This window comes from Columba livia, chromosome 6, assembly GCF_036013475.1.
Source record: "Columba livia isolate bColLiv1 breed racing homer chromosome 6, bColLiv1.pat.W.v2, whole genome shotgun sequence".
NCBI classification, from domain to species: Eukaryota; Metazoa; Chordata; class Aves; order Columbiformes; family Columbidae; genus Columba; species Columba livia.
The window spans coordinates 18840312-18864421 of record NC_088607.1 but is presented as its reverse complement, the minus strand read 5'-3'; the positions used below and the strand labels follow the sequence as shown (position 1 = coordinate 18864421).

The following is a 24110-nucleotide window of genomic DNA, read 5'->3' as shown; positions in this document are numbered from 1 at the left end:
ACTGCGTCAAACAAGTATAGAAACACTTAGTCAAACTGATAGCCAAGAGCCTTTGTTGTTATATCTGTTAACTCAGTGAAATTTGTGCTGTTCCTCCTGCTAGCGTTCTAGGTAAATTTTAGTACTTCCACATCTGCAAAGAGTAAGCAATTATTGGAAATGAAGCTACAGAAAAGTAGCAGACACTGTTTAGATGGCACTTTTATTTGTTCAGACTCACCTGAGCATGTCCCTCTTTGTACAGCTTTGGCAGCAACCTCACCATAACACAGACAGCACCAGGATGGACAATGGCACAGTCTCCTGTTTCCCATCTGCAGGAAAAAGTTGCATAAGACTTATCGTCATAATTATCATTAACAACAGCAAAGAAAGCCCAACAACGTTCCAGCAGAATACAGCATTAAAGCCTCCTAGCAGTAACCAGGCTCCACATTTGAAGCTAAGTATACAATACAGATGACCTGGAACATCTGGAAGCCTTGGAGTAACAAAGACAGGACAGAAGTTGCTCATGAGTTCACACCTTGGGGACCTACATGTTCAAAGATGTGCAGCAGCCTCTTTAAACAAACTTTGCCTTTGAAGGTACTTGCAATACAGAGAATAGACAACCAGAGGGATCTCTTATGCATCAGCTCAGAACTAGGGTCACATTTTCTACTTTAAAGCAGTTTGTAACTTTAGTCAGACAATAACTTCAGTACTTTCAAACTATAATAGCAATAAGCAAAGATAAGACAGTCTTGATGAAATCAGTATGCCACCCTTCCTTTCCAAATCCTTTCCTTTCCAGAATCTGCCTAAACTAGTAACAGAAAGTTAAATATCTGTGCTTCCCCAACAGTTCTCATTTTTGCCGTATCAACTTTGTACGTTCAGGCACAGAAAGGAATTAAGGCATCGGAGTTACAACAGAGATCTGCTTAAGCCATGATGTAGGCCAGAGGTCAGATATGTCTCAAAGATGAAGCCAGAGCATAGCAGTAACTCTAGTTTATGCTCTGTAAGCTCATCATGTTCAGAGTATAATCAGCATTTCTGGATGCACCTCTGAACCAGAGTTGCGATGTGTGCACTGTTAGAAATATCTGTCCCAAATAGATCTCATCAGAAAATAAAAGACAACATCTAAGAGCCGAACTTAGACTGAAAAATAAAGCACAATATGCTTTATGGACTGTATGAAACAAAGGGTAGATGTAAAAGAATGAGTGTTAAAACAGCTTTTACAAGGGAACTAAAGGAGGGTAAAAAGGCTGTAATATCATCCAATACATCTGAGCAGCAAGTAAGGTGTACGATACTGCCACACAGTGACAAATAATTCTTACTGCACCTTCAAGAAAGATAGTTTCAAATAAATCTCTCATTTGCAATATTTTCTGTGTAATAAATCAAAAACAGATCTGGTATAAATACTTACTGCAGCAGTGGCTCCAGTGTGGACACATACACCTGTACTTAATGAGAATGTGGGCAAGTTCTTAAATGTCAAACAAGAAAAAGTACACACTGAAAATACGGTCTCCTCCCATCTCCCCCCAAAAACCCCAACTAAGTCTAAAGACAAAAATCCAGGCCAAATAGTATCAATAGGATCAAAGTTTCAGTTTGTTTTCCTGCTGCGGCTGTGCTCTCCAGAACAAGTTCAATTTTGGCCTGAGCACTGCCTGGCAGGTTCATCATTTTCCACGGCTGTTAAGAAGGAAGAACGAAGAAGGAAAATCCAGAGTCCCTGACCAGCATTGAACTACACCTCAGCTTCCCTGCCAGTACTACACACCTGCTCCCCTCTAAGCAAGTCATATAAGCCTTATCTCCAGCCTTCTCTGTGGTTTTCTAAGAGGCCCTCATTTTCTGGTTTGTCTTAGTATAAAAGCTGTCTCCATGTACCAACTCCTGCAAATATTTCATCTCTCATACTCCTGCCTTAGGGCTATTCAGTCAGCCTCATGATTCCACTTCATCTACCCCATTAGTATCATGGTGTGAATCTTAGATTTGCTTTGCACTGGTTACTAGTTAAAAGACAAATAAGAGAGTGGGGACAAAACGAGATGCCACAAAGAACCAGAAGAGCCATTTGCACAGTGAGTCTGTAGTAACAGCAACTGCAGCAGCAGTTCTGCTAGGGTGGGCATGAAGAGTGGCTTCCCTCCCAAAGAGAGATCAGCCTCAGTTAACACAGCTTGCAGCAAGCTATCTTCAAGCACCAGGAGCAAAAGGAAAACCAGAGACCTAACCTGTCACAGAAGATGTTTTGAACATCAACGCAGGAGCAGGAACACAGAGAGCAGGTTTTCAGATGGGAATGAAAGGGACGATTCCCCTGTGACCGAGCATCATTGACCACAGGATAGTGTAAGGGGCTAGAATCTTATCCAGTTAAAATGCTGATTTTCCTGTGTCTCAGTCACAGGCCCCTGTAGGATCTGCTCCTTTCCCCCTCTGCAGGGATGGTAAATACATGTTGCTGCATCACAGGCCACTTACACTGACTGCATTCAAGTTCCTCCTTTCCAAGCTACATAGCCTCAGGCTGAAGCCTTCTTCTGGAGGAAGTGTGAACACAGAATGCAGCTAAGAGGAAGCTGCATCAGGGGAACCACAGGCTTGCAGGAACTCTGCAATCTTGATTTCTTATTTTTATTTTCACAAAAATTACTGCTGGAAAAAGATACAGGCTGTATGGCCTGAAGTTGTACTGGCAAGCTGTGAATGTTACTCTTCTGTACTTGCATACACTTGTCCCGGACACTCTCCAGCCACCTCTAACTAATCTGGCTTCCTTCTGTGCCTTTACATCCCACAACCAAAGCCAAACTGTTCCAAACCACACACTATGAACTGAATGGATCCCAGTTTGCAAGATTAATTTCTCTAAAATTGGCATTCATTCAGTTACTGCACAGCCTCACAGCTCAGGCAAAAAAAACCCACAAGGACCTAGGAAGCCTTTACTTTATGTTTCAGATCTAGTAACCTGAGAAAGACAGGCAGAAGACAGAGCCATATCCTTCCCAGCATTGCCACTGATCTACTCTTTCTCCTTTATCTTCCCTGACCCTCCCTTACACACACACTTAAGCTACAGGCTATGAACTTCTCACCACCATCCATACTCTCTCAACACATTGACCCAAATTCTCTCAAATGGGGCTAGGAAGATCTACTTTTAAAACTATTCATTCCTCTAACCAGAAGCTTCCAGTGTAACTCAGAGGGTAGTGATGGGGAGCAAATATCTCCATGACTATTTTAAAATCAGTTGCACAAGGAGCAAAGAAATCTACCACAGATTTTTCTGGTAGCTTCAAACAAGTACAAATATGACCAGAAATACTCTGCCTACCTCAGGGAACAAATGTTATGCTGACTTCAGTGACTGTCAGCTACGAGTGGCACACCTAATGACTTGTTCAATAAAGCTGGAAGATGGCTGTAAAATAACCTATATTAGGGGCTGAAGGAATCTCACAGTTATAAACTTTACCTTTTTTAAGTATAACTCTGACCAGAAATGTTTTCAAGAGAAGGACTGAGAGATCCAAGATAAAGCTACAGACACATAAAGGGGCAGAAGACCTCACAAGTTATGAAATTTAAGCTATTCAGAATTGATTAATAGCTGACAGTTACATTCATTTCTGGTGTAGTCTTTCCCTCCTACAAAGGATATATACTTTGATATAATAATTCATTATATGAGGCAGGTTAACATTACTATTCCTTTTCCATCTTTCTCTGTTTCAGCTGTATGAGCAAATGAGGGACAGTGTGTGTGTCTGTATACACGTGCCTGGACAGACACGCATGGGGGAGCACTTAAGACATCTTTTTTTTTTTTTTTGTAATGTGTCAGGTGACTGGAAACAGCTTTCCACATAACTGAAAATGTGAAAGTCAATTGGGGCAGAGTCAAGCAGAGACTAAAGGCAAACTTCAAGTCCAAGCAGCCCTTGCCTTAGAGCCCAGTCCTGCTCCCACATTGCATGAGTCAGGACCTTGAGCACAAAAGCTGCAACTCTCACAGCTGTGTGTCCCAGTGCTCCACTGAACACTTATGCCCCAATGCTTACCATCAATGGCTTTTCCAAAAGAGGTGATTTCTGCTGTCTGGAGGCCTGAGAGCTGGGACTGTGGCACTGATTTGTTTGTTCCAGGTAGGTTATGTCACACTTTATCTCAGTTTACTACCATATAAATGCATATACCAGTCTTACTGTTATATTTAGTGTGGTAAATAAAGACTTACTTCTCAGGGTTTCCCCATGGCCTATAGGCAGAGGCAGGTAATTTGTTGCCTGGCCTGTTGAAAGCAACAGGATGTTGTTCTTCTTTAGCTTGGGGTCCATCTTCATCATCTCTTGATGCGTCTCCTTTCTCTGCCTTTCTCTCCTTGAAGAAGCTCTCCAGATGGAGGGTTCCTTTGACCATATGATCAAGAAAATTCAGAATCCATATGCAGTTCTTTAGCCACATTGGGAAAGGTTCTGAAGAGTAGAAAGCTGCGTCCAAGAATTCTGCAAATGTCCTTATCTTCTCAAGGCTCAGAGGAATTTGCCGCTCCCCTTGTGTCCAGAAGCATCCCAGTGACCCAAGATCCTCTGCCATCTTTTCAAAGAGACCATTCTTCTGGAAGAAGTTGCTGTTGACAGGGTCCATGTGCAGGGCTGCTGTTATCCCCTGAAGTGTGTAGAAAACAAGCTCCAGTATGCAATTCTGTCCTATTGCTGCCCACAGGCCAGATGGAGGGTCCTGCAATGCACCTTCCATGTCTGAGAGAAGGGACAGGAGTCCATTGAATCCACTGCACATTCTGAAAGCTGAATGGCTCTTGGGACTCTCCAGTATCTTCAGGAGCGACTACAAACATTGGGAAGCAAGGAGACAAAAGAAGTACTTAAACCAAGGGATAAAAAACTTCAGAAAATTTTAAAATTGCAAGTTTGTAGCAAAATAATTTCCCTGAAACTTCACTCTTTGAAGAAAAAATAGTTGGTCAAAGTAAAGGTCAACACTGCACAATTTTTCTCCTCCCCATATACTCAGTGAGCCCAACAACCAGGATTTGAATGCAGACTCAGGAGTATACCATGGAGTGATAATGCTCACAGGGATAAGCAAAGGAATAAGATTTCCTGCATTATATATCCTAGTCACTTTGGCAAGAGGTATTTTTTCAGACCTCTAGCTATTCTTCTATCAGTCTTCTCAGACTCTCCTAAGAAAATTGCCTTTGCCTTAAATAAAACAAACCAGAAATTCAATTGTAAATAACCTCATACAGAAACTGAGAAAGCAGCGCAGCTCTCTACAGGCAAGTCTTCCTATAGCCCTGAATAGTTGAGAAGCCACACGAGACTTTTGCTCAAAAAAACAGTGAAAAAGGATGGTCCAAAGAATACTGCAAGCAGCAGGCTCTCCTCATTAAGATAGGCAATAATGATTTCCTTTCTTAGCAGAGGTATTTTTTAAAGTTTACACAACACTTTGGAGGAAAAAAGCCATGAAGAGTCATATCCCAAGACAAAAAAGTCATTAGATTTTCCTCTAACTTCAATAGGCTTAAAGCAGGTTATATGTGAATGCCACTTGTCAATATTACACGTGCATAAAAACCAACCTATACCATTTGTAAATTTTGAATTCTATGGCCTTGCTATTTTAAAACAAATCTATGGAAGTTATTAAAAGTTGTAGTGCTGGAAGTAAAATTAATGAAAGAAAAAGAAGAGCTTGCAAAGAAAAAGTCTACTGTACTTCAATGTAACCCATCCCAGGTTTTTGGGATGTTGCACAATTCATTTTGTAAATATGATGCTCTTTCAGGCACCAGGGACTTTTCAAATTTGAGGCTGTACCTTTCCACACTGGAAAGGGCTAATTTTACGTATAAAGTTTCCCAACTGATATCCGGTGAAAGAAGTTCACTTCACAACCTGCCAAAGAAAAACAGCTTCTAACACAAATATACCTCCATGTAACAGGATCTAGGACTGCAAGAAAGGGCTGCCAGAACTGAAGAGGGAGAGAACTTCATTACTGTCATCCAATTTTGTATGATAATGTATCAAAACAGGCAGAGACTTCTGAACAGGGAGTAAATTTAATAACTCAGAGCTGAAGTTATCAGGATGGCTTTAACACATTTCAGAGAAGGTCAACTGTAATGATATTTCCTCTAGCTCTAACTCAGTTAGAATTTAACCACATATGAGTTAGTATTCCTCTGTCTTGAATCTATAAAACTGATGTCTGCTGGAAACCCCCTAACTCAGTTAACGTTAACAGAATTTATTTCACATTCCATTATTTGTTATTCCTCATAATTGTCCACATGCCACACAGGAATACGGCAGTGCTAATTGCATTTGTGTTCAGGCTTTAACAGCTAAATATATATTAGCAAATCAATCTGAATTTATGTGTAACACAATCACAGTCCCAATGGATGTAGACAATAAATTCATTTGCTTACATTATGTTTTAATACAGTTATCATTTGTCAAAATTAGACACTGAAGTTGCATTTATTTTCATATTAGTTTGGACACCATACTCAACTTGTCCACAAATATTGTTAAGTTTTACTGTTTCAAATCAAAGCTATAAACTTCGTCACATTTTTGGTTTCTTAAAGTGACATGGTTCTTTTGTCACACAAGCAGCTGCTATATTATGCTGAAAGGTGAATTCAGTTCACACTTGGCAGAGAAGGTAGAATGAAACTTTAAATCAGTACTTACAACACTACTGCTTTTCAGTTTGATGCTTATGTTCTAAACCAAAATAAAGCACACTGATTCCCCTGCTTCATTACTTATGGATCAGACCCTCTATAAACACAATAGAGGGTATAAGTAGTTCTAATTTCTTCCTCCAAACATTCATAAGACTCTCCTTTCCATCATCTGAAATCTCTTTTTCCATGACACTCATCTGTGCAAGAGATGACAAAATTAAGGACAGCAAAGTTTCAAGCTTGGAAACTTAACCTGAATCAAGCTGTTCATCTTATGCCTACTTTGCCTATTATGATCTTACTCCTTTACCTCTCCTCACATCCTCCCTCCACATCTCCTCCATTTTCATTCACATTTGTTTCTCCCTTCTCCGTCAAATTACATAGAACTGTTCATACAACTGTGTCTCTTTCTCTGTCCTGCATTACTGTTTAAGTCTTCAAAATACTTCACAATCTGATACTGAGTGAAAGTATTGACCACACACACATTGCTAAAAATCAAAGCACCCAGTTTACCAGAATCAAAAACTGTCCCACATCTCTTTTTTATTCTTCACCTAGCTTATTGAAAAAAAAGCCACAGTGCTTGGGGTGACATTAGAAGCAATTTGTCGCAAGCCAAGCAGTTTGCAGGAAAACAAGAGCCAGGAGGGAAGCTACATTCATTACCTTCAGCAGATCTAGTTTCAGATGTAGTTCTCCTTGTGTAGAAGAACAGAGGGCCCCAATAATAATGCTCATATATTCTTCATAGTTGAGGACTGATAGCTGCTCCAAGATGCTGAGAGTAGCACTCCTGTAACATTCATCATCCAAAAATATCTTGATATATGGCACCATCCCATAGTCCTTCAGAACAACTAGGGGCAAATACAGTATCATATGTTACTTAAAATATCCTTTACTTGTAGTTTTCATAGGTACATTTTCAGTGTTAGTATGAAGTGTCATATTTCTACAGATACAGCAGGAGGCAAGAAGAAGAGCTGGTTGCGCTAAAGACAAAAAAATAAACCTTTGTAGACTCATAGAATTATTTCAGTTGGAAGGGACTTAAAGGTCATCTAGTTCCAAACCCCTGCCATGGGCAGGAACACCCTTCACTAGAACAGGTTACTCAAAGCCCCTTACAACCTGGCCTTTGACACCTCCAGCTAAGGGGCACCTTCTCTGAGAAATCTGTTGAAGTGCTTTACCACCCTCACAGTGAAGAAGTTCATCCCTACATACAATCTAAATCTACCCTCTTTACATTAAAAACTGTTGCCCCTTGTCCTGTCACTACAAACCCTGGTAAAAAGTCTCTCCCTGTCTTTTCTTATAAGCCCCCTTGGGGCTTGTACCTCTCGGACATTCAGTCATTGACTGTAAGTCTTTGGATGTGGCCATCCAGTTAATCCTTTATCTAGCTAACAGTGTATCCAATAAACCTGTATCTCTCCAATTTAGCAGCAAGAATGTTGTGGGGGACCATATCAAAGGCCCTACAAAACTCCAGATAGATGGCATCAGTAGCTCTTCACTTGTCCACTGATGCAGTCACTCCATCACAGTAGGCCACCAGACTGGGCAGGCACAATTTGCCCTTGGTGAAGCCATGTTGGCTGTCTTTAATGACCTCCCTATCTTCCACGTATTTTGACACATCTTCCAGGAGGATTTGTTCCATGATCTTAATGGGCAGGAAAGTGAGGCTGAATGGTCAGTAGTTCCTAGGTTACTCCTTTTTACCCTTCTTAAAAATGTTTGTGATGTTTCCCTTTTTCTAGTCACTGGGAACTTTGCCTGACTGCCATGACTTTTCAAATAGGATTGAGAGTGGCTTGGCAACTACATCAGCCAGTTCCCTCAGAACACTAGAATGCACCTCATGGTGTTCCCGGGGCTTGTGTGTGTTCAGGTTCCTCAGATGGTCCCAAACCTGATCTTCACTTACACTGGGGGACTTAATTCCCCCAGTCCCTTGTCTTGAGATTCAGAGGCTTGAGAGATGTGGGAAGAGAGATTACCATTGAAAACTGAAGTAAAAGAATGAAAAAAAATTAAGGGCACAAGAACAACTAGGGATAAAATGACTGGATGACCATGGTTTCTAATCATCACAGAAGACAGCTTCCCAATAGAATAATAAATAAAAAGGAAAAGATGCCTTATTTGTTTTCAACTTAAACATCTCTTTAGTTTTTGAAAGGGACTGTTTGATAGTTTGTAACAATATATTTGCACTGTGTAAGATGATGCGAACATGATGATTCTAGGAATCAAGAGTGAATTAAGTGAATGGATTCCCATATTAAGAAGCGTTCACTTCTGTATTACTATATTCCACAGAATCCCCCACACATACAACACTTAGGTATGCCAATACTAAATGAAGGAGTGTTACTCAGCCTATGTCTGACCCTATCAAATGTCAAATAGTAGATTCCATGGAAGAAAATCTAGATGAACAAACAACACACAAAACATATACACAGTTTTTGTTTTCCGCAAGGTAAGTTTGTGTTTTCTGTGTAAACACCTCGAGCGTATCCATATGGATGAGGGAAGCAGGGTCACTACTGGGATAAGGCTCATTATACAGCATGATAATATCTTTGCCATATTTCTTACTGCTGTAACACTGCTATACCCATACTTCTAGCTTTTGTCCTCCACTTCTCACTAAAACACAAAAGTCAGAAAATTTGTTGGTACTCTTTAAGCAGCATCGTGGCCTCCTACCACCAAATATCATTAAGGTAATGCAGTCATGCCATTTCTTACCAGTGTTCCTCACGGAACCCACTGTAAGGGCAGCTACCATCTTCAGCATCACAGCATTTAATTCCTTCTCAGTGCCTTCTTCCAGACCAGGCAGATGTGTTCCAGCTGTCAGTATATTAAAAGTCATAATACAATTTATGTAAGACATGGTCAATTGTAACTAAAATATATTAAACTAAAAAGGAAAACCAGTTCTTCAGTGAATTCTAGTTTTCTCTTAAATACTACTTACAAGCTACTTAACCCTAAAATAAGCAGCAAAATACAGACATGGAATTGTCTGGTCATCAGGGTCTAAGTCTGAGATTGGGAAACACAGGTCTAACTCTACAGTCTGCAGCTCAGATCTCCTGCATAACCACAGACAATACTGGTAGTAGTGGTGTTTCCACTTCTGAACAGGTAGGGCTACCTGTTTAGTGATACCTGGTATAAACACACACAAATAAAAGAACGTCACAGATTATGAGCTACCAAGTGGTAAAATATAGCAACAGGGTTTACTTAAGTACCTAAACTAAAAGTGAAGAGCAGAAACCTCTGCATGTTCAAAGGCAAACATTCCCAGGATCAGTGTAAGGTAGGTTATTTTAGATCTAAAAGTCTTGAAGTTTGCAAGCTAAATTTCTCAAAACCAAAAGAGGGAAATAGTGATCACTTCATACAGTGTCTTTCTACCTGTCCCTCTTTATCTGTACTTTTAAATTTACAAATTATGTAGCCATTCAATCACTATAAAATTTACATCACCAAGTGATCTAAAATGTGAAATTAATGCAAAGACAGAAGAAAGGCCCTATGCACCAGCTCATAAACAGAAGGTATGTTTTCAAGAACCTTCATATTTATCTTCACAATCCCTGTCTAAGTACTCTTGCACAAAATTCAAGTTCTCTGGTATCAAGAACGCAAATCTAAGTGTCCTTACAGGTAATGCATGCCTGCACCCTGCAACTTCTGTTGCAATTCATATTCTTTCTCTTCCTTGGAACAAATATGTATGAATAATTAAACTGTGCTTGCTGCATCAGAAGTTATAGCTAGTATTTTGTGTCCCTCCTCCTTTACTAAATTACTATTGCACTGAAATTTAAAGGCAGTTGCCAATTCATACAGTACAGAAAATGTTATTGTACATTTTTTCCTTCTTTAAAATCGTAGTTGTAAACTTTAAAATATGTGAGTCTGTCCCTTTAACTCAGGTGTACCCCATAGTTGCCATACCAGGATTTTTACATTTATGTTTTCATAATAGGAGATAACTATATCAGATGACAATGGATGTTAGTATACAGGCAGTATACAGCCAAAATTCAAGAAACTGCTTTCCATCACCAGTCCTCAAGATTAAGTGTTATTCTCACAGGAATTAAACACTGAAAAACTCTTCCTTTACTCTCAAGTTGGCACCTTATAGAAGCCCAAACTGAGACCTGTTTAAAAGTGTGGGCTGAATGGTACCCTCCAAAATAACTCATTGTACACTGGTGACAAATAGCTTAGAACTGTTAATGCTAGTGAACAATAAACCACGAAGATTTCAGAGAGGACCCAGCTTAGTATGTCATAAACTTAGGTCAGCTGTCTTGCAGAGAATATCTAACTACTCAGTATATAAAATGTACAAACTGGCTGTAGAAAGAGATTTATTCATTCCTATCAACCTGTCTGCTTCAACAGTCATGGTGAATGACATTAAATTGTACCTGATTTCCTCAGGATCTTGGCTTGTTTCCTCAAAAGTGCCAGCAGTAGCCCTAAGAGCCCAGAGTCACGGAATATGTCACTGAATAACAGGTCCTTCTTGGTCATGCTGAGAAGGCACCGGAGAGCTGTTAGGGTGCAGAATGGCACTATGTTTTCCTTTATCAAATACTGAACCTTCTTCAAAATTTCATGGGGGACATAGGACAGGTCTAGCACTATGGACTCCACCAGTCTGAAGAACTGGACTTGGACTGGGTGTGGTTTGAAATGGATTATGTCCATAAACTGGTTGATAGGTTGTAGTGTCCATTCTAGAAGAAAGAAGTTCACTGTGTCCCAGGCCCATATGGTACCAATAGCTGCCAAGATTCTTCCACATAGATGCTGATCATTACTTTTCTGGAAAATGGACTGCAACACCTGAAAAGCCTGGAGGTTTTTCACTGTCATTCCTGTGGGATAAAGCCAAGTGAGATCACTTTCACATCAGTGCTATTTAAGACTGTAAACACCACAACTATAATGTTAAATTATGCCTCAGAGTGGAAATAAGAGTCACAGACATGAGAGGTGTGATTGGGAGGCATGTTCTCAACCTTGGATCAGACCCTACAGCTGACATGGTCAGTTCAGTTTCATGTAGGTAGCATTCAGGCTCCTGCAGCATTAAGCACATAGGTAAGAGACGTCATCTCATACTCCTGCTTCCATCTTAAGACACATAATGAATAGAGCTTCAGTTTTGCATGACCCAACTACATAGCCATAAATATAGTTATACTGTACCAGAAGACCGTGTACATTCAAAATCAAAGTGTGGTAATTGCGGGTGTACAATATTGCCAGAAACTTTCAGTTCAGTTTTTCCACAGGTTGTAAGGCAAGTCAGCATGTCCAAGATCTCATCCAGATAGGAACCTCCTTCATTTTGCTGCAACCCCTCACATCTAGGAACAAAACATGGAATAGTCATATGTTCATGCCTTAGTAATACAAACAGTTTGAGTATATTACCAGGTACTGAGGACACAAGGACTACCGATTTTACTCCCTGCTCCTCCCCAGTCTGTTTTACTGTCTTTATGTCTTATTTCTGTGACTAGTTTAATCATCTTCCAGTGACTCCACACCATGACAGCGCATTTTGAACCAGAACAAAATGCACAAACTGGAGAAGAAAACTGAAGTGACACTGTAACAGTCTTCTGAAGAAACTGAAGATAAAAGTTGGAGGAATTTTGTCCAGTTATGTGTAATTTAAATAAAAAAGAAAAAGGAAATTCTTTCTAAAATAATGTCTGATTTGGGGAGTAAAAATGTAAATTTTGTGAGAGATCAAAAAATTAAAACAGACATTTCACATTAAAAGGTAGGCATATGGTTGGCAAGGTAATGGACTTGCTAACTGAGATAAATAACAGAAAAATCTCAGCCATTAGGAAGGGAAAAATGTTGTATTTCCTCAGCTTTGTGAATCAGACATGAAGATGGCATGTGTCTCCTATTTAAGGAAACAGTTTGAACTGTAACTCCAGTATTGCCATAGTTTAGACTGAAGGGAGATTGTCAAAGGACAGAATGCTGATCATCATGTTGTCCTATTCTGTACTGAGAGGTCAATTCTTAAGGAAAACTCTAGCATCTGGGTATGGGTTAGCAGCAGAGCAATAGGCTGATACTAGAAGTTAGGAAAATCTCAGAAGAAAACAAAACAACTATGTTCTGGTTTAATCTAAACAAGAAAAAGAAAAGGGCCAGAGCAAATGTTAGTATCCATTTGGATGGAAAAGAATGCGATTGGCAAGATTCTTTTTATCTGAAAAAGAAATTCTAAACATCAGAGAAGAGGAAATCTGTTCACGCAAAATGTTCAGGAAAGAAGTTCTCTGTCTATCCCTTTCTGCCAGTATATGCTGGGAAGGGAGACTCATCTGAAGCCCTAAGCACCTGCATGCCATTTCTGTCTCTCCAGCCTAGTTGCATCAGCTAAAAAGGGTGAGGCCATCATAGGCCTTACTGATAAAGATCAGGTGTTTCTGCTCCATATGGATAGAATTTCACCGGAAATATACATCTTGACACAGCTTATTTATAAGGGAAAGCTAGGCAATCTATGGTAACTAAAGAAAACACTGCCAGAAAAAGACAAAACATTTTCCAATTGTAGATTAATAACTTTGTGCCATCCAAAAATCAAAAGAAATAATACTCGCCTACAGATATCTTTGGATTCATGACTCAAAATACAATCTTCTATATCCAGCTTAGAAAATACTCACCCCCCAACGTCTCGTGGACTAACATACTAGGCAGGGACCATAGTTCTTACGAGTGTTAGAGAAGTACAAGAAAAAGCAAAACCAGAATGGAAGCAACAATAGATTAAGACGACCTGGAAATGCTTTCTTCATGTGATATTAAAGAAAATGAGAACAAAGCTCCTAAGTGTTTCTGAGGAAGTGGTATAATGTACTGTTTCAACATAGCAAACTCAGAGCCTGGTTAGACAATGCAAGCAGACAAGAAGAGTAAAAGATTCTATTTGTACTTTTGATTGGAATAACTTGTGGGGATTTGTCCTGATATGTTCATATTCATCTCAGTTCTGAAGAACATAATCTTTTTATAGAAAAATTTGAGTGGTTTTGTTTTGTTTGGGGTTTTTTGCTTTTTTTTTTTGTGTGTGTTTGTGGGGTTTTTTTGTTTGTTTGTGGGCTTTGTTTGTTTGTTTGGATGGTTTCTGCACATCAAGGAGATCATCTTTCCCTGCCTTACTGACTGCATTCCTGGATCAAGAGTTCACCTTAACTGAGACAAATGTTTCTGACCCACATTCCCCTCTAATACTAACTGATGAAGAACCTTTGTCTTGTGTACAATAAGTCCCTATCCCACCTCGGGACTAACTTCTACTGTTAATTTCCTTTATGGTTTCAGCAGAAGTTGTTACGTATTGCTTCCCCTTCCTAAAACAGCAATGAAAGACCAAAAATTTGAGTTTTATTACTAGCTTTTTTATCCATGCAGGATTACCTACATCATTCATATATTAAGAGAGATGAGCATGCGTGCTGAAATTTTACCATCCTCTAGAAGACCATTAAAAATGTCTCTACTTACTGGAGTAAAATTTTTAGCAGGAGTTGGTAGCCATCATTATTTTCAAACTCCATCAATAAAGCTGATGATATGGGATAGGAATCTTTCACAAAGCACAAGACAATACTAGCAGCTTCACACACGTCACAAGCAGGTAGGGTATCAGCCAGTTTAAAGAGATTCTGAACAGCTATTTTAATGCAGTCCACAGCTGTGTAAAATAAAAAGAAAAAAAACAGGTATTTAGGAACTGACTGTCCAAAAAAGTTCAAAGTTACTAACAAAGACAGAACAAGAAGTTTGAAGAGTTATTTCTTAGTAAAACAGGAATCAGTTAACTCTTATTCTAGAAAGAAAAGATGAGGATATATAACCATCACACTCAGACATCACACTCAGAGGGTACCTGAAGAACATTTCTGGTTTTAAAGTATGCATGCATTTCTTTGTTTATCCCCAGAAACTGATTCAGTCTCAGGAGTATAACTTCCTACCTACCCACCCACCAAAATTCACATGGAGTGAAACCAGCTGTCTGAGCACAAGGTAAGCAGAGGCTAACATATATGTCTTGTACTAAGTCAATCACACATTCTGCGCAGAGTTCACAGATCAATTCTTTGCTCAATGAGGCATATGTAATAGGATATACATATCGTACTCCAAGTAAGGAAGCCTCATTTTCTTATCTAATCTGATGGCCAGTCCTTCCAGGACAGCTTCAAAATGTCTAAACAGCTCAGTACTCTTAGACCTACTATTCCTCAGTCTTTCAATCTCACCCAGGAAGCCAAATTTTTATTAAAAAAATAAAAATACCTATATACAGTTACTCTATGACAAGGAATACTGATAGTAAAGTGTGGATTATAGACCTATTTTTTTCCTTCTAAGAAATTGAGACTCATGGCCTTTACACTTCTTAATAATTTTTTTAAGTGTTTTAAGTCTAATAAAGCCAAGGAAGAAATCAGGATGTAACTCAAGCAATCATGACGTTGTCCCAAAAGATACTGTTCCTCTGACAGTGCCCTCAATCTTATACTTAGAATGTGCATAAGCCTTAGGCTCACACATGGAGTCATATAACTTTAAAAAACCCCAACACAGTACATCTTGTCCTTTCCTACATTAGCATGGTCAAGCAGGATTTGATCTTGTCTGTGATTTTTTGTGTGTGTGTGTAAAAAAACTTCAGTTTTCAAATGGAAATCAGTACTAAATAAAGCTTCTGTCTAGAAAGCCAACAGCCCATGCCTTGCAGTTGACTGACTACTACACGATGTAGAGATCAAAATCCACCTTGGAGAGACTCTTGAAAATTCATTCTCAGTGGAGCTATGAGAAAAGAAGAAGCCAAATTACTGAACCAAACCTTGTAGGTACACAATGCTGTTTTTTGTCTGAGCCTTTGAAATCGTTCGCAGTACACGGCCTGTAGGTACTTTCCATGAGCGGCTACACTGGTCCCAGAGGGTAGCAGTTGCTATGATTAATGACTGAAGCTTATCAGCTGCCAGAAGTTCCTCTACACCTTGTTCCTCTCTGTACATGTTAAGCATTATCTGAAAAGCAAACAAACATCAGCTACAACAAATACCTCTACAAATATTTGGGACAAGAAGAAAAATCATTGGGAGGGGGATTATAGTTTGTTACTAACGCTAGGAGAAAGGATGCAGTGAGATGAACAAGTAAAACTACTGCTAGGATATTCTCAATTAATTTTTTCCCACTTAAAGTCATGTTTTTTGTTTAACACAAAAATAAGAGATAGAGTGGTATAATCTCAGTTTGTTTTATAACACTCCTGATGCTTGTTCAAAGGGTGTCAGTCCAAATTTACTTTTTTTTTTGGCAGTTTGAATCAATTACTGGCTAAAAGCCTAAAGGAACGTCTGAGTACTCAGAACAAATGAACTCCCAGGGGTGCATCTCACCTTAACAAGCATTTCCTGAGTTTGACTGTCATCTTCACTTGTCTCTCCATCATCACTGGTTTTCTCCAGAGGAAAAGTAAAGAAAAGGTACAGGCACTGCATCAGAGCAGCTGGAAGGCCGGATCCAATGATGTTCCATGTAGTCCTCTAAGTAAGGAAAACAAAAATCAGCCCCTCCAGAAGCTGACCACAGTTCCCTTGTGTTTCTACACACTGACTGTAGTCATAGCAGATGGAAAAGCTACTTGAGCACTTTATCCTTACCAGTGCTCTAGGGCACACAAGCATGGCAATCATATTGTGTGGCTGTCCAAATCCACCTGGCAGAAGCAAACACACTGACCACGGGCTGCAATAGCTGTTTCCAGGACTTCCTACTCCAGCTGAACTACAGCTTTGACAGAGGTACTTACTATGTCTTGCATAAGGAGACCTGCAGTCAATAAAACACATAACCTGCAAACTAACTGGCTCCTAAAACAGCAGTAAGTCCAGGGGCAGACAATGCCCCCTTTATCATTAGTTCACAGGATACCCTGCAGCTACAGAGGCCTGATATGTAGAAAGCATGAAGTCTCCATTCCTTCCTTGACCCAGCGTGGCAGCAATTTAGTTATAATGCCTTGCAACATACTGAATAACTGCAGACACACTTCTAATTATAGCTTTTATAAATGCAAGAGACAGCTTGTCCATAATATTTCTCAACTTAGTTTCTTCGCATCTTCACTACAGCTGTGTACAATTTACAGAGAAGTCCCAGTGTTTGTGTTTGCCACACAATAATCAAAACAAAAACCAGCAGCAAATTAAACACGAGACTAAGTTTTGTGATATGAAGTTTTGTGAGTGTGTGTGTGTGTTACAAAAAATAGTAATGTCTTAAATCTGTGAAAAACACAAATCTCATCAGGAACTTCATGCTGTGACTAAGTACTTATAATTTTATAGAGTTCCCTATGACACAGAATATGTCCACTAGAAGCTGACAGCAAGATTTTATTTTCATGTATCTGAATAAGGATGAGACAAACTCTTCAGCTCAGTGACAGGGATAAACATGCCCCTGATGCCCATTAGCAGGTTGTCCTGCTGATGCCAGTGGGCATTCAGCATGGCTGCACAGGTAGAGTTTGTGAGAGACTTTGAAATGCTTCAAAATGAGAGGTTATCAGGATGGAAAATCCAGCCACTGTATTACCAGACAGACATATCCTTACTAGTCATCTTTTCAATATGTAAGCTGGAATGACAAAGAACAGTTGAAGAACAGTCATATACAATGAATAAACAAAACAAAACAACAAAAACACAACAACAAAAAAACAGAGGAACACTAGAAAAATAACAACAGTTGTCTGATGATCAACACAAAAAGGGTATCTGAAAGCACAGAGTGCCTACTTCTCTCTTTAATAAAAGCATGGACTATAAACCTGGTGGTATATCCTCTATCTGACTGTATACTTGGGGCATGCTGAAACACAAAGCATCGCAGATAATGCAAACATTATGAGACTTAGGTGTTTGTTTGGGTGGCTACACAGTTTCTCTGAAAGAAAAAGGAAAAAACAAAGCAAAAAACACGCACACAAAGGCAAGGCAAAAACCCCCTTTGTATTCATTTATCTTACCAAGTCACTCTGTGAGAGCAGATACACTGATTTCAGGAGCAAACGGCCATCTTCTGCTTCCCCTTTCTGTTGTAGCAGTTGCTCCAAAGCCAGACGAGCTTCCTCTGTTACCACAAAAAACCATTAAATTTTAATTCCTTCATGAAAGCCAAAAATGCTGCATTGATACTTTCTTAACAAGTCTGACAAATTTAACAAAAAAAAATCCACTGAAGTTAATAGAAAGATATAAAAGGATTTTGATCCACCATCAGGCTCAGGTCAGTTCACGTAAACTGTGTTTCAAACCAACAAGCTTCACTGGGAATACCAGCACAGTTCATAAAGTCTGTCAGGTGTCCAGTGCTAAGAATGTACAACAGCCACCAGGAAAGCCACGTGTCTAACAGTATTTTTGTCATTAAAGAAGGTTCCTCAGAAAAGTGTGTAGACTACTCTTTACTGCACAGCTGCCATATTATACATTTCCGTCTATAAAAGTTCCAAAACCACGATTAGCACAGCATACAAGGCCAGATCTTCAGTGCAATCATCCAAAACCAGTGCTAGCTCATGCCTACTGAAAAGATCTGGCACTTAGCATTTTCCTATTGCCTCTCTGTGTACTTCACAGCTGAAGACAGCTGAATGACAGCACATTCTCAGAATAAGTGGATCCAGTGGATATGGTATGGAATCATTACCTGCAGGTTTGCCATTGAGGTTCCTCTTAATTTCCTTTGTCAGAAGCTTGGAAACCTCACTGGCTAACAGCTGAATGTTGGGAAATACCATTACTCCAGCAGACTGTTCCCAGGTCTGAAATCCAAGCATAACTGTTAAGTCTTTCTGATACATCATGTCTTTGATATGTTGAGAAGTACTAATACATATAAAAAACCCAAGCATAAAGCTAAAATTCCCCTGCAAAATTCCCTCCCCAGCCAGCATAGTCCATTTGCCAGACAGGCATGAGCCTGACACTACAGATGCAGAACACAACCTGGAACTACCTTTTGAATCATGTAATGTGTCTACATAGAGAGCATTTACATTATTTTCTCCATGGAATACAATCAAAACAATGTAAATGTTGGTCATAGCCACCATGTCACTAACTGGTTGTATCAAAAAGCATGCTAGCCCCTTTCGAAATACAACATCAGCACCCTCTATTGTGAAGAGGTTACAGCTACGGTAGTCCAAGAATTCTTCAGTAAAAGTATATCCTTCTCCAAAAACTGGTCTCCCCAAACCTAAAGCCGATCATAAACAAAACCTGAGTTTTCAATGGAATACATTTTTTTAAATTGTATTTTCTCTATTTAGGAAGTCATTGCACAGTCTCAGCTACTTAAAGACTTAAATGGGATTGGAACTGCTGTTCTCACAGAGCATTTGCAACAGATCTGCCATAAATAAACCATGGTAATACAGATAAAGGAGTACTGCTGCCAGGTAGCAGTATACTGGCCAAGATTCACCTGAAACTGAACTATTCTTTCAAGTCAGTAAATTTCAAAAAATCACAGAACAAATAAACAAGCAAAATCCTTTGTGGTTTTTTTGGTGTTTTTGTTTGTTTGTTTGTTTTTGTTTAAAGTTTCTGCCTTACAATTCTACTTTATTTTGGGAAGAAAATAAGGCTCATAAAATCAGCATTTCTTGCTGGGCAGAAATAATTTTTGTTGCAAATTAGGGGAAGAAAAGTAAAGAAAACACAGGGAAAGGAGCTAAAAAACCAGCAATAGTCTAGCCCAAAAGGCACTGGATGTGATTTTGCAGCAATATTAGTTGCCTAACCCATCTGCCTGTGAGGTTAAGATGTAGGTTGCCAGGCCTGGAGTGATAACCCCATTTGGCTAGGAATTTACATTACAAGCCAGCTTACCTCACAAGTACAGATTGGCACTAATAATGGAAAAGATGCACTTCTGAAATGCTGAGATGACAGTACATTTTTACTGTCCCTAAATGAAAAAGTATAGTCCTAAATGCATAGCTAGCCAAGGAAAATAAATTTATAGGCACGTTTACAAAGAGTTTATAAGTTTCTGAATTACTTGATCAAGAACAGACAAACAATTCAAAGCAAAACTGACAAGAACAGCAGCAAGACTTGATGGTTCACTGCTCTGAGTTGACGAACAGATCCCCTCTCAAATGTTTCTCAGCCTTCACTTTGCTAGACTAATAATATCATACCCAACCGGCCTCCAAGAATCAGGTGCCATTACTTTTATATAGAATATCCAATGCTACATACAATGTATTAGCAACACTACAATATTCACCTCTAAATATCAAGCGGAGACACCTCTGTCCCCAGCAACATTGAAATTTTCTTGACAAAAGTCTTCTCCCCCTAAAAGCTCAGTAAAATCAGGCTGTAAGGCCAGATAATAAAAGAAAGGTAACAAAAATAATAAGACATCTGTCCTCCTCAAATGATTTAGAGCAGATACCCTATAATACTCTCTGCCGAGAAATCAGTGCGACTCTCTGTGAAAGATCTCCTTCAAACAATATTTCCTTCCTTACCATTGCTTCCAATTAGTTGTTCTTTGTTTGCTGGTAGCAGCTTGTGGACAAGCTATTTCTTTTCCCACCAAGTGCCAGTCATCTGTCAGCAGTCAGGTATGAACCTACTTTTTACTGCATTTTATTGCATTATGCTCTGGAACTGTACGCAAATCTTTTTTTGGGGGGCTACAAAAGAGCAAAATGCAATCACACAGTGTGCCTAGCAATTAATTTTCAATCAACATATGGATTTTGACCAAAAAAGATTTTCAGGGACCCTCAATTGCAGGAGCAAGATCCACCAGTTTCTCAACTCTGATGCAGAAGTGAGGGAAGACGTGTAAACAGAAGCAAGCTGGGCAAACACAATTACAAGAAAGACACAGCTACTTATGAATCTACAATATTTGTCATTGCACTATACCCTTTTTCAGAAGAAGGCAGTGATAGATTTCTGCCCCTGTCTTAAAGAGCAACACGCTCCGAACACTTCAGAAAGGCCTTATTTTACTCACTCTTCTGCTAACAGAAAGAGCAGGATAAATTTTAGAAGTTCAGATCATACACAGCAGAACGTAGTAATTAAAGGTTCATAGCAATGCTACCATTATGCAAAAATTTAGCTAGTCCATCTCACTATAGACCAGGGCACTAATGTTCTGATTTTATTTCATAGGTGATCTTCCTGTGGGTCAGTACCAGCCTCTAGAATACGTTCTCCTTTAAGAACAGACCTGATCAGTTCCGTATTTATCTTTCAGCCGATAAAAGTTCTATATCTGAAAGAATATCAACGTGGATTCCAGGATGTCTGCCTTCAAGAGAAACTCAAATTATATGGTATCAATGTGATCTGGTTTTCTTTCTTCCTCTTAAGCCAGCTCCTACATGTTTAAGGTTCTGCCACAAGTTTCCTGTATCTGCTGTTGCCATCTGTCCTTCCTATTCCATGCTTCACGGAGAGATGCTAGCTCAAAAGCAAGCCATGTAATAGAACATTCTGTTACTTTCTGAGGCACCGAGAGGAAAGATACAGAGGGCACATTAAAATGATTCGCAGCCTAGGCCTGAATCACAAGCAGATGGCTACAATTTTCCTCCTACTTCAAGGAGCACCAATGAGCAATGAGCCCCCACACCCCAGGTGGCTCCTGCTTAGTGCCCTCTCCATCCAGGCAATTAAGAGCTAAAGCACTCTAAGACAAAAAGACATAGACACACTGGCATGTGTGCGATCAAACAAGGAAAGGAAAAGAAAGAGAGAAAAAACTCCTCCAAGGAGGGAGAGGACTTAAGCAGAAGTCCTCTGTTAAACAGGAGGAAGTGAGGTAGTTTCTGTAAGAACTTCATAACATGCACACCTTAAACTGAGATGTGTTTTCCCAAGCCAGCCCAGGGACTTAGCACAAAGCAGAAGGCTGGTACGTGAAGGAAGTAAAAGTCATATGGGGAAGTACATGATGACTCAGATCCTCCACAATCTGGTCCTAAATCAATGATGCAAGGTCAATATGCTCTAGCTACACATTTGAACTTAAACGCCTACAAAGCACTGCAAAATTCTACTGATACACCTAATAAAAGGGAAGAGAAGAATCTCTCTTATAGCACATAATCAGTGTTAAGCTAATCAGAAATTCATGTCTCCATTCTGACCATATTCCTTAGCCAAAATATCCTTCAGGAATTTAAAATCCTGTCTTATGAGCATTACCACAATTCAGAAAATCAGTTTCTGCAACCCTAAAGTATGCAAAGTTCAGCGGTACAGAAGATAACCAGATGATGGCTGCACATCTGCAAAATATTGCCAGCCCCTTAGCAATACTCAGCTCGCCTCCTGGGGGATAGTTGTCCTTTGACCCACTGGTACTAAAGTTTATTTGTCATGTGTCATGAGAAATAAGTATTTTTCTGCTTTGCTGTCCAATTTTTAATTCCTAAGACTTCTAGATTATATAGCTTTCATGACCTTTGTTCAGTAATAACTTCCTCAGTCCTTTGAAAGTTTTGCTCCAAAAAAAATCTTCACATGGAAGGCATTCTTGCTATTCATACTTAGTTAACTATCAGCAAGTCTAAAGCTGTTCTGTATAATCTCATCTCAGCAAGACTTGTTTACTTCATGTTCACTATATGGTGTTCAGAAACTAGAGCTGCAACAGAACTCAGAAACCTTGAAATTTGGGAATTTCGATTTCATTGTAAGTTTGAGGAAGGAAAACCTCAGCAGAATCTCACAAAAAGCCTGCAATGCATTGCTTATAAGAGTGGGAGGGAGCAGTTTGGAGAGACTATCTTCCACAGCAAAGTTTGCCTTTGTTGGGATGAATTTATAGCCTCAAAGCATTAAGGACGTATGTTTTCCATGGAGCTTCAAGAGGAAGGAAAACAGAAGGCCTGGAAACAGCTCTAGAAAAAGCAGAATACATGGCTCTTGCTCCAGGCAAAAGGGCTGTATCTTGCTGCTGTGCTATGTCAGAAAAAGAACAGTGCAATTTTCAGCAAGCCATTTACAAAGCAGATCCATAGAATAAGGAGGTGCTCCTCTACAGAAAACTGTCAGATTATCCATCCTGATCTGACTTTGAAGAGTATTCTATGAAGGCTAAGGAAAGAACGCCATCCCCATTTTTATGAGCTGATAAAGCAGTGGCGAGCTCCCAAGAGAACCAAGCCTGACCCAGCACATGTTGTGCCATATGGAGAGAGAGATTCATTTCCAGTGACAGGCACATACACGGAGCAACAGCTTTTCTGCTCAAATATAGCCTTTGGTTCAGGAGGGACACTCTTCTATGCAAACAAATCCAAAAGCTGTGAGGAATTGGTGAGAAGTGAAAGCTTTATTCAGTAATCATAAAATATCTGTAGGGCTATTTAGATTAAATGAGAAGGATGCTTCTAAGACTCCAGGATATACGCTCACTGACCTTTCATTTTGTCTGCGCTGCCTTGGACCAGGGCAAGCTTGTACTCAAACGTAGCAAACTTTTCAGCATAGGTATCACCAGATCCTACCCATAACTCAATTGTTTGCATCACACTGCCACCAACGACTCACTTACTTCGATGCTGTTAACTGACACCAGCATCCACAGCAATTTCAAAGTCTTCCTCTGCACGAGGGCTTAGAACCTTCACAGGTTCATGCTCCTCCCAGCTGAATGAAATGTTTATGACTATCTGGAAGTTATTCCTGCTTTACTGTCATGAACACCAATGATTTCATAGCCTTGAGCGCAGTGATTTCCCTGCATACGCAGTTCAAAATGTACCTCTCTCTACAGAGTATCACCTTTTATGTCCCATGATGCTGTCATATAAACAGAGCAATCATGTCATTAACTCTTTTTTCTTAATTACCCACTGACCTTTTAGAAAACCAGCCCAGCTAAGTATGTAGGGATCTGAGTTTGGTCACTCAAGAACACTGAAAACTCACAAGTACAGATGGCTGAAATACACCATCATTAAAATATAGTTTTAATTGTTTTGTATTTTCTTTCTGAAAGACTTACATGATGAAAGACTGTAAAAACACAAATTCCATACCCATAAGTACTCAAGGTAATTTGAGAGAAAACAATTCTTCTGTACTACAACACGGCCAGAGCACATTTAAGGATAGGTCAGGTTTTCTGCTCCTCTCAGTATGTGCTCTGCAATTCTTTGTGCTCTGTTTGGCCCACTCAAAAGAGTTCCCTGTAT

The 24110-nt window shown here is 39.6% G+C and overlaps 1 protein-coding gene across 7 annotated transcripts in view; it reads right to left on the bottom strand.

Moving 5' to 3' along the window:
* WDFY4 (WDFY family member 4) overlaps positions 1–24110 on the bottom strand; it is a 144795-nt gene that overhangs the window by 108871 nt on the left and 11814 nt on the right. For 5 of the 7 annotated variants that reach the window (XM_065067383.1, XM_065067384.1, XM_065067379.1 and 2 more), the window contains exons 4-14: positions 18581–18695; positions 17898–18001; positions 16264–16410; positions 15699–15888; positions 14345–14534; positions 12011–12171; positions 11224–11676; positions 9518–9622; positions 7421–7611; positions 4259–4869; positions 221–314 (exon numbers count right to left, since the gene is read on the bottom strand). In XM_065067383.1, the coding sequence (XP_064923455.1) occupies positions 221–314; positions 4259–4869; positions 7421–7611; positions 9518–9622; positions 11224–11676; positions 12011–12171; positions 14345–14534; positions 15699–15888; positions 16264–16410; positions 17898–18001; positions 18581–18695 (2361 nt within the window). Of the gene's footprint in view, positions 1–220; positions 315–4258; positions 4870–6752; positions 6946–7420; positions 7612–9517; positions 9623–11223; positions 11677–12010; positions 12172–14344; positions 14535–15698; positions 15889–16263; positions 16411–17897; positions 18002–18580; positions 18696–20417; positions 23038–24110 lie in introns of those variants that run through there. The other 2 variants (XM_065067382.1, XR_010473502.1) reach the window with 2 other exon arrangements.